General features: G+C 32.6%; 1 protein-coding gene across 1 annotated transcript in view; it reads right to left on the bottom strand.

Moving 5' to 3' along the window:
• Window positions 1-6,018: 6,018 nt before the first annotated feature.
• Window positions 6,019-11,900, bottom strand: part of MANEA (mannosidase endo-alpha) — a 37,096-nt gene continuing 31,214 nt past the window's right edge. The window contains exons 4-5 of the mRNA XM_040983789.1: window positions 10,310-10,386; window positions 6,019-9,484 (exon numbers count right to left, since the gene is read on the bottom strand). Coding sequence (XP_040839723.1) covers window positions 8,833-9,484; window positions 10,310-10,386 — 729 coding nt within the window. The 3' untranslated portion in view covers window positions 6,019-8,832. The remainder of the gene's footprint in view (window positions 9,485-10,309; window positions 10,387-11,900) is intronic.

Raw genomic sequence — 11,900 nt, 5'->3', positions numbered from 1 at the left:
ATAAATAGTATGATATAATAGTCTACTTTTTTTCATAATTTACGGATGTACCAAAAATGATTATTAGTAGAGAACTGAAGTTTGTATTCAACACAAGGTTTTCTAAACTTTAATACTGATTGCAAAGCATCTTAATGCTTACTTTTTAAAAATTTCACTGAATATTATGTTTTAGCAGCCATGCCAAATTTGCACAGTATATAGTGACAGAACGAGGGATTGTGCAAATAGCTCAAATAGTTAAGAGCTATGACTATCCCAAACATTACACTATTGGAATGAATGATTAAAAATTAGTTTAGCTGATGTTATGTTACAGCTGGGAAGATTTCTATCTGTGATGCTAGCATCCCATATGGGTGCCAGTTTGTGTCCTTGTTGCTCAGCTTTTGAATCAGCTCCAGCAGTAGAAGACAGCTTGAATGTTTGGATCCCAGAAGCCATGGAGAATCTGTGAAAGCAAATCCTGGCTCCTGGCTTTGGTCTGGCCCTCCACTGGCCATTATGCCCTCTGGGATGTGAACTAGTAGATGGAATCTCTCTCTCTCTCTGTTTTTCTTATTCTCTCTTTAACTCTGTCAAACCAATAGAACAAATGCCTTTAAAAAGCTGCATTTCTATGTAAGGTATGGCTTTTATAATTTCATTGAAATTTATGAAATTGAATTTGAAGACTGATTTTAAAATCTCATTAAGTAGAACTTCATTTTTGATATAAATTTTGATGAAGAATAAAATACATGCTCATGAAAAGAATTATAGTATAACATATTGTTTTATTTATACAAAGAATTACATGGGACCTGCTGCAGTAGCATAGCAGATAAAGTGCTTGCCTTGCATGCACCAGAATCCCATATGGGCACCAATTTTAATTCCAATGGAACCACTTCCAGTCCAGCTCCCTATTTGCAACCTGGAAAAGCAATTGAGGATGGAACAAAACCTTGGGATCCTGTACCCGCATGGGAGACCTGAATGAAGCTCCTGGCCCCTGGTTTCAGATTGGCTCGGCTCAGCTCGAGCAGTTACAGCCACTTGGGGAGTGAATCATCAGACAGAAGATTTTTCTGTCTCTCCTCTCTGTATATCTAACTTTGCAATAAAAATAAAAACAATCTTTAAAAAAAGAGAAAACATTATTTATTATTTCTATATCAATTTTGCAATGCTTAATTTTTGGTGAAAAATAATTCAATCCATTTTAGCAAAGAGCAGACTGGATATAATAATAGAAGATACTATTTAAATTCCATTTGAAAATGATTCTGAAGAAAAATGTAATGATAAAACATGTATTATTTTTAACATTTAGTTTGAGGATTAAGCATATATAGTAACAGGGAAAAAAGAGTGAAATTTAAGCTCATATTTCACAATGATTCCCACTAAATATTTCTTACAAGATATGTAAAAAAAAAACTTCTCAATAATGTACTTACAATATTAACAGCAAAGCAAATTTTCATTTAAGAATTTAGCAAAACTTCATATTTACAATAGTCTTTTTTTATTGGGGTCAAATGCTAGACTTCAATTGTTTAGTATTCTGTCATGTGGCAAATATAAACCTAGGTAAATAAAAATGACGTAGAGAACAGTATTATAAAGTAAGTTAGTATGTAGAATTAAAACTAATTTATAAAATTTTAACATTGAAAGGAAGTTCTGTACAATTCTGCAACTGATTTTTCTATAAGGTTGTGTCAAATAGTGATCTTGTTAAATTCTCTAACTCGGAGGTCTGGTGCTCTGGCATAACAACCTCTGCCTGTCAGTGCCAGCATCCCACACAGGTGCCAGTTCATTTCCCAGTTGCTTCACTTCCAATCCAGATCTCTGTCTATGGCAGTAAGAGGCTCCTGGCTCTTGGCTTCAGGGCAGCTTGGTTCTGGTCATGGTGGTCATCTGGGGAGTGACCCAGAGGATGAATGGAAGATTGACCTGTCTTTGTGTTCTCCTTCTCTCTAGCCTTCCTTTCTCTATAAAATCTGGCTATCAAGTAAAAATAAATATATATTTTTTATATACTCTAACTCACCTGTAAGCCATTTTGGATTTGTACATTTTTTTTTTTTTTCATTCTCATTTCATTGTTGTGGCTAGGCCTTCCAAAACAGTGCTGGGCAAAATTCATTATACTGGGCAATCTTGCCTTGTCCCCTATTTCAAAGGAAATATTTTAAAGTTTTACCTCTAACAAACTCATTTGCTATATGGCTTTGCGTTAGATGTGCTTTATCCTATTAAATTAAAGAGTTTTCTTCTGCTTCTTGCTTATGTCAACATGTATAATTTGAATTTCACCGATCCTTTGTCACAATACTTTACATTTAGTCAACTATTGCGATACAATTGCTTTTCTAATATTCAGGCATGCTTTAAATGTGAGGATTAACCTCCATTTGGTTTATGAAAGCCTTTGTGTGACTGGACACTTGATCAGGTAATCTTAGGATAAGGATGTTTCTATCCATAATATTGTCCAATCATTTTATTTAGATTTCATGTTATGTCAGTCTCATGAGGAATGTTCCTTTTTTCATATACTTCGGCATATGTATTCTTAATAATAGAGGAATTACTTTAAAATCAAATATGTCACTTGTTCAATTTCTAATTTCAACATCAACTAGTTCTTTGAGTACATAAACATTTTTCGTAAGTTTTATAGCTCAAGAAGTATAAAAATAAAGTATGATTTTAAGCATTTGGTACTGTTTTGTTTCCATGTCTTACGTAAGCAAGCATAGCACATTACTGCCTTTTCAAACTGCTCCCTTTTTCTCACCTGAAACAACAACAATAGAAGGAAAAGGGTAAAATTTCAGTAAGACTTTTTCCAAATTGTTTTCATGTAAGCACAGAAAATAATTTATCTTATTTACCAAAGTTAGCCATAAGTAAAAAACACAGTTAAAAAAACAACAACAAAAAAAGGTCCTGTTGCAGGACAGAGGTGGTGGCTGCATGACAGTGCAAATGTACGTCACACAACTGCAAACGTTCTGAACAGGGCTTAAAATGATCACTTATGTAACATATGTTTTACCACAGGTAAAATTATAATTAAGAAATAAAATATGCAAGAAATACATTTTGACATATTAATTTGTCATTTTACAAGCTTACCTTTCTATTTTGCTGTCCCAGAGAATATATAACCTTTTAATATAGTGAAATCATACCATTTAATCTTGTTTTTTTCTGAGAACCAGCAGAGAGAAGAATTTTAGAAAAAGATGAGAAAGAGTATTTCAGAGACAGAGTATGCTCCCATCTGCTGATTTATCTCCACGCTTATGACACTTTTGGCTGTTACAGCTGAAACTAAGAGCCAAGAACTTAAAAGTTCTCCACAAGGGTGACAATAACCTGTTTTTTAGCCACCAACACTGACTCCCAGGTTCTGCATTACCAAAATAGTGTAAGAAACCAGAACTAGGAACTGAATCCAGGATGTGGGAACCACCTGTCTTAGCCAATAAGACAAAGTGCTATTTTTAAGGTACTGTGTTATGGTACTCGTTAGGAAGCTGTTAAAAGGAATGAGTTTCTGGACTTTCTTACACGTATTTGCATTGCGTTTCTCTCAAATAGCTCTCCCCTTAAATTTAAAATTTTAAATCACCTACTACCTAAGATCTAATGAACAAATTATATTACATAGTGATTAGTATTTTGATAATGGATCTGGTAAAACTGAAACCCATTTTATGAATGGGCATAATTTAAGTTAAATATATGATCATTTATTTAACTTAAATATCATTATGTAGATGACAATTTCTACTTTATATTTTCAGTATCTGTTTACATTTTAACATCTTCTTTTCAGTCACCAAACCACACAAGAGCATGGTGATACAATCATATACTCAGAAGCTGAATTGTATGAGTATTATCTTAAATCCTGTAACATCATTTTAGGTTATAAAACATGTATTTAATCAACTGGAGTGGCTTTTAATGGTATTTTAACTCCATGGTGAGTTTTACTTGAGCAACTTAAAATCCAGTATATTATTCTTTGAAATTGATAGTCTGAAAATAGTGTATTAAACCACTTCCTGCAATAGTGGCATCCCATAGGGGTGCTGGTTTGTGTCCCTGTCCACTTCCCAACCAACTTCTTGCTATTGTGCCTGGGGAAGCATTAAAAGATAGTCCAAACCCTTGGGTCCCTGCACCTATGTAAGAGACCTGGAAGAAGCCTCTAGCTTCAGGCTGGTCCAGCCTTGGCTGCTGGGGCCACGTGGAGAGTCCATCAGTGGAAGACAGACCAACTCTCACTCTTTCCTCTCCTTTCTAACTCTACCTTTCAAATAAATTAATTAATCTTAAAAATTAAATCTAGAAAAGCCAATAAAACAAATGTCACTACATTTCAGTTTCAGTATATGCTAGGTCTATGATTATTGCTTATTAGGCTTTAAATTATTTTCTTTTGATATGATAAATGAAATGATAATTATATAATAACAAACATTAACCATGTTGAAAAATACTCTTACTCTTACTGATAGGTGGGCCACAACACTGCTAGGGCTTGGTTCTTTGACTTGACTAAACATTTTTTTGAGTCTTTACAAAATAACTAAGATGATATAGCCCCTGAGTTATCAGGTATAATATGACATTAAGTATGCAATAACAGTTAGCTCTTATTTACTTAAGTATATTGCAGCTTACAATTCAATTTGGAGCTCATGTCTTTCTCGGAATGCCCAAAGGAATAGAGCACTCTTTTATGTAGGTGAATTTCTCATTTCAAAATTTAAAAATATTTTCATAACTAGTTGAAATTTTTCTAGTCATAACTATACCATGGGATATTTGACTGTAATTTTAAATTGAGATATATTTTAAAGATTTACTTATTTATTTGGTGAAACACACACACAGTTTTTCATCAACTGGTTAACTTCCCAGATAGCTGTGACAGCAGTGCTGGAAAAGGTTGAGACCAAGAGCTAGGAGAGAGTCATCCATCTCCCATGTGGGAGACAGGCTCAAACTGGCAGGCCATTTTCTACTGAGCTGGATCAAATGTGGAGCATCCAGGAATCACACCAGCCCCATATAGGATGTCAGCATTTTAGGCAGTGTCCTTATGCCTGTGCCCTACGACCTATGCCATAATGCCAGCTTCCAAATACCTGTTTTTTCAAGGACTATTTTTTAAGTGCTGTGTTTCAGAATAACTGTCATGCTTAAACTGAAGAACTGTGATCCGTTTTAAAAAGTGCATGGTTGTGAACTTGGTAGGCTTTCTGGTGGCTTGCTCATTTGTTGTTTTATGAGAGAATGCATTACCGTATACGTATCGGCACTAACTCATGTATACAAATAGTAGCCCCAAATTCTTCAAAACTGTGCATTATTTAAAACTCTATAAACATTTAAAAATTCAAAAACACTGAACCAAAATAAAGTTTTCATTCCATTTCTTCAACGGATTGAGGTAGCCTCATATATGATTATATAACCAATGGAAAGATGCAAAATATCTCTCAAACTGAAAAAAAAAGTGTGTTTGTATGCACATAGCACAAATTCAGATTTTAAAAAGCACAGACATGGGATGGATACTTGGCATTATGATTAAAATGCTGCTTCGAATGTTTGTATCTCATTTTGGAATGCCATGCTGTAAATTCTAGCTCTATTCTTGATTCCACATTCTTGCTGATGTGTGTCCTAGTACAGATCAGGTGATGGTTCAAATAATTGACTGGGTACCATGCACATGGGAGACCTAGATTAACTCCAAGCCTCTTAGTTTTGTTCTGGACTGGGGTCGTAGTAGTTGTCAATCAGGGAGAGAAACAGTACATTAATGATCTCTCAGTGTAAGTTTTTAACTCTGTGTAAAGATATCTACTTTGAAAATGATGCATATGTTAATATGGCAAAATATAAACAATGTTGATTGGACACTACCTTTCATCAATTAATCAGCAAATAATCATGTTTCATAAAAAGGAGATGAATAGATTTAAAAATTTTGGAGACATCTTATTTACATATGCTTTTATTAGGTGAAAATTTATTCTGTATAACAAAAGTATCACTTTTAAAAGTGTGCAACTATAAGACAGAAAAGAGTAACTTACAACTCAGATGACATAGTGACAGAAGTTTGACAACCTCCATTGAAAGAGCAATCAATAGGTCTTTATACAGTCAAAACAATCAAAATAATTAAACCTTACAAATAATGTAAAATTTCACTAAAATTCATTCATTGCAGATATCACTGTGTTTTAGCAGCTATTTTAGCTTATTGATTAAAAGGCTTTCTAAAACTAAGAGTATCCTTATTTCGGAGCATAACATGAACTATATATTTCAAGTCAAATGGTAAAGGCAGTTGTAAAGAATACCTGAGGGAAGATTTTTATTTTATTCCTAAGAAGTAAGGAGTTTCAAACACAGCTGCTCAAATCTCTCCTATAAAATGGTGCAATGTCTGTACGTAACCTGTTAGTTTCCCCATATTCTTTCAACATGGCCACATCAATTGTGTACCTAACACACCCTAAATAATTCTCAACTGGTACTGTTTGGAGCATAAAGAGCTAAAAGAAACAAAAACAAAATAAAAGACTCTGTACATGTTTGTTCAGTACATATTTTTTTTTCAATATTTTCTATCTTGGCTTGAAACAGAAATAAACTCATGAATGAAAAGATACAAATGCAATGGTTTTACTTCAAAAAGGAGAAAATATATTTTAAGAATTATAAATTAGTAAACCTTTACGAGACCAGATACCAAATATTCTTTCCTTGAGAATAAACCTTCCCAGTGAAGACAGGATCTGCCTTATCTTGAGATCTCACTGCTACTTTGCTACTTGGATGAATGACTTGGAGAACTGTAACAGAGCTTCTGAGTGAAGCATAAAGTAGTGGTTTAGCTATGTCAGCGATGGATATCAGATAGAATGTGGTGGATATCCACACTGAAGTCTTCCTGATGCTTTTTTGTTTCTCAAAGACATAACTGTCTCTAACTCTCAGAAGTATTTCAATATTTTTTTTTCCCACAGTGATTCAAGTACAAAACAAAAGTAATGATGGAAATTCCTCTTTTAGAAGATATTTCTCACAAAACTTTAATTAAATATAGTGTAACTGGTTGCTAGGTCTGACATATTCCTAAAATAACATAGGTATGGTTAACTGATATAAGAAAGAAATTCACAATTTATATGCCACCATAATCAACCCTTAAATAATACAAGGTAGTTAACTGGGTCTAAGAAAAAAACTTCAGTTTCTATTTGTAAGTTCTTTACGTGAATGTCAATGGCTATCATGCCATTATATTGGTTCATACTTATTTCTTACATAAAAGTATTATTACTATTTGCACTAACAGTCTATGGCTTGATTGTTCTTTGAAAAATGATTAATTTTTAGGAAATAAATAAAGCTAATCTTAATGAAATTGAATTGCATTTTATTTAAATCCATTTTAAGAGTCATTTTATCATCTAATGGCTATTTTATGATAAATTTACTGGAACCCCTTTCTGAATTAATGTTTTCATACTCTGAAAATTTATGTGTTTTGTGTCATACTACCTACTACTCTTAATAGAATTAACTATATTATAAATAAAAAATGATGTAATTATATATTAGATTTTTGCAGCAGTTATAGTTCTACATATCTATTAATAGAATGCATTTTATTATTAGTTTATAAAGCAATTAAGTTTTAACATACAATTGATCAATTTGACTGTCAAAATGCAGCAAGCAGCTATTGATCACAAGTATTTTAATCTAAAAGGTGTGTAAAATATAACATTTAAATCAAGGATATTATGTGTATGGGAATTTAAAGTTCTTAAGCAATTTCAAGTAAATAACAAGTGCTTTTTATTTCCACATCTCTAAAATCTGACTGTTTTGGCTACTTTTGGTTATAATAAAATCTAAAAAGATAATCCAATTGTAGAAACAATTTTAGTTGTTAGCACTAAAGATATGAAAATCAAAGTAATAATACATTAAAATGCTATGTTACCTTAGAAATGATACATATTGAAATATTGTATATTTATAACAATTATGAAACAACTGTCTCCCTAACAATTGAGAAGCAATCATAAACTTTTATTGAGGTACTTTCCAACCCTTCTGAAATCTGTAATGTATGATGAGAATGCAAAAATAGTAATCATGCACAAAGTGGCAAGCTCTATGTAACCCTGAATCTGCAATGATGGCGTGGATTATGACACAGAAAGTACGCCTTCCTGAAGACTTAACTTACACAATTAAAAACGAAAACAGAATTTTAATGTGTTCCTGATTCACAGTAAAAATCAGAGTAACAGTAATTTTATCATTCTTAAAAATGGCATCATTTTAGAGTTATTCAGTCTGAATATCAATATAATTGTGTTGTTTGAGTCATTGAAAAACAACACATTTTTTTGAAACACATGTGGAATAGCCATGTTATGAGTTCTTTAGGCCCAGTATGCACATCTGATTTAACTGTGTGCTAACTCCTTTATGGAACAAAGGCATTTATCTACAGTGGAATGACAGTCATTGAACTAGAATTTTAATTTCAGTTAGGAACACAGGAAATTACACCACAAGGAATGTTATTTGTACAGTTTTTATCTCAGATATTTTTTCAGTGCAATAAAGAGTAGCGACAACCAACAAATCTTAAAATGCCATTTATATGAAAGAATAACAGAAATAGTGTATATTGATTTGGACAGGTTTTCCCCATAATTCAAAACAAAAAAAAAACTATTTAAATTATGGGCTTCTGATAACAAGGACTCCTTAAGCAATGTATCAATATGCATTAAACATCTTAGTATAAGTTGTTCTTTCTTTACTGTATCTTTCAGACCACTTGCGAGTTAATTCCAGATAAAGACCTGGTTTATGAGGTCGGTAATCTAGGTATACCGTATTGCTGGTTCTTTTGGGAACAGCTTTTTCAATCTGAGTTCCTTCATGCCACTCATTAAAAGATGTAATGGAAATTAAACTGGGTTGAGCCTGAATTGCAGCAGTCATAGACACTTCATAATACTTCCCATTGATTCGGTTTCGAGTGTTTTGAGTATTCCATGGACGGATGCTGGTGTCTATGTAACCCGGACCCACGCTTGGGATGAACATCAAATTGTATCTGTCACAGAAGACTTTTAGTTTGGGCCAGTTCTGATGTGACGAGCCATAAGTAAAGCCATTTGTGGCAAAGTAGGTGTAAATTCCATCAAAACCACTTCGAAGAATATCATATTTATGTTTTTCTTCTACCAGAAGTGCAATAAACAAACCATCATAAGGAGAATTGCGAACACTGTGAGCACCGGAAGGGGTTAACAGATTGATCCATTTTTCAGGCTTTGTGATATAAGAATCATAGATATAAAACATAGGAAGGGTATTCCCAGCCTCTGTCTTGTATCTGTAAAAGGCAGAATGATTTCCGTATCTAGAATACAAACATATGTAGAAGTCAAATGAATATTCGCAAGTTACTTTTCACAAACACTGTGTAAGCCCTGGACAAAGTAATTATTAGGAATTAGCTTATTGGTCAGTATTTGGGGGGGGCAGCAATAATAGAAATTAAATCATTAAAATGCACTTTTTAATTTCACACTTTAAAAATGAGGCACTGGGTATAATACTGACAAACAAGGGATAAATGATCTCATATTAAAATTTAAAAAATGATGACAAAAGTGATTTAGATGTCCTTTGTTCTTTACATGAATACATAAACTGCTTTTTCTTTTGAAATAAATATCCCACTGTGGTTGGCAGGTTTCTTTTTTGAGAGTATGGCACCTGTCACAGACTTTTATCAGTAAAATCCTTTAACAAAAAAACTACATTAATACAATATTTACTTGCAACAGACATACAAATTAAGGCACAGACTTATAAAATAAAGCTATATATGTAACCAGTAATATAAAAGTACTTTACATTTAGTAATCTGAATCTCCATTTAAAAAAAAAAAACAAAATTCTGTAAGATTTAAAAAATATTAATTTAGGTCATGAATGACCTTATAAACTTGTAAAACAAGAAAAAGAACAATCTTTATTCCTAGTGAAAGTGAATTGTAAGAAACTTCAGAAATATTCCTCAAAATGATTGTGACATTCATTAATATAATAGCTTAAATTAATTTTATTACGAACATTTCACAAATCATGCAAGAATATGAAATGTAATTTAAACATACTGTTACTACTAAAATTATTACTGGATCATAGATCATGAATTATAAACACTGAGGAAACTCACTTGTCTATTATATATTTGACATTTTTATACATGTTCTGATCATCGCGATTGTTATACGGTTCTATATGAAAAGTGACCTGAAACAAAGAAAAAACTAAATTGGAGTAAAAATTAAAATCTTTTCCATATCCATATTAAATGATTAAACTATACTGAACATAAAAGATACCATATACATCTTAGTAACAGCATTTACTAACAGTTTCTTCTATTAAAATATGCTAATAATTTTGCACTAATTACCTCAGTTAATAAGCCTATAAGATACTTATCATTACCTTTACTTTCGAAATGATCAAATCATGGTTTAAATAATTTCATTTACTTGCTAAAGTTTATACAGTAACAAGGAAGCAACATACATGATCAGAATTGACAATCCAAATGTTCAACTACTGAACAAAGTTTCTTTCCATACGTTTAATCCTTAGGAAATGGTAGTGTAAGCACATTTTTATGCTATATAAAATATAAGGGGATAGGGCCCAGCGGCGTGGCCTAGCAGCTAAAGTCCTCGCCTTGAACGCCCCGGGATCCCATATGGGCGCCGGTTCTGATCCCAGCAGCTCCACTTCCCATCCAGCTCCCTGCTTGTGGCCTAGGAAAGCAGTTGAGGACAGACCAAAGCCTTGGGACCCTGCACCTGTGTGGGAGACCGGGAAGAGGTTTCTGGATCCTGGCTTCGGATCGGGATAGCATCGGCCGTTGTGCTCACTTGGGGAGTGAATTGTTGGATGGAAGATCTTCCTCTCTGTCTCTCCTCCTCTCAGTATATCTGCTTTTCCAATAAATAAATAAATCTTTAAAAATATATATAAGGGCATAAACTTTACTTATAGACATACCTTTATTCAAGAAAAGTTCAAAAATTGACCCAAAAAACTCTGGGCTTTTTTCAAATGTATGACCACTAGGCTTATTTCATATGGAATCAGCAGCAAATTTTTTCAATTGACAAAAAAATTGTTTTTTATAGTTAAAGTAGCAGTTTACAAACTGATCTGTACTAAATTTCTACTTTATTGAAATCATTTACAAAAACTACTGAAAAGTAATATTTACAAGTTCAGAGAAAAATTGTCATGCTTAGTGACTTGATTTATCTCAAACACAGAAGGTAGTAACTAAAATATTTTTGAATACCATGCACAAATTTAATGTTTTTATCTTTAAAAGGTGAGACATACATAAGAAAAATAAATCACAATGTCTGAAGTAGTTTTTATGTTACACTGACTTTTACATAAAACTATTTTGTACATTACTTCTGATAATTCAGATAGTACAGATAATATTTCCCTTAAATCACTATTTTAACATTTTTGAAGCAAAGAACATGACCATTTTTGCTTCTAGTACCAATTTTACTGATTTACCAACAGCACTTAAAATATTTATTGCCATGTAATTAAGTCAATGAGACTTAATTTTAGGTTTTGGTCTGAAAGAATTACATGTGAACTAGAGACTTCCCCACTACTTCAATATAAACCTTCTTCATGTTCAAGTATCCAATTAAAACAAAATCTCTTTTAAATTAACCAGTGCTATCAGTTTTCACAGAACTGATTTTAAAGGTGGTATTTACTGT

This window comes from Ochotona curzoniae, unplaced genomic scaffold (assembly GCF_017591425.1).
Source record: "Ochotona curzoniae isolate NIBS_2020 unplaced genomic scaffold, NIBS_Ocur_1.0 contig_3819, whole genome shotgun sequence".
NCBI classification, from domain to species: Eukaryota; Metazoa; Chordata; class Mammalia; order Lagomorpha; family Ochotonidae; genus Ochotona; species Ochotona curzoniae.
This window is presented reverse-complemented; position numbering and strand designations above follow the sequence as displayed.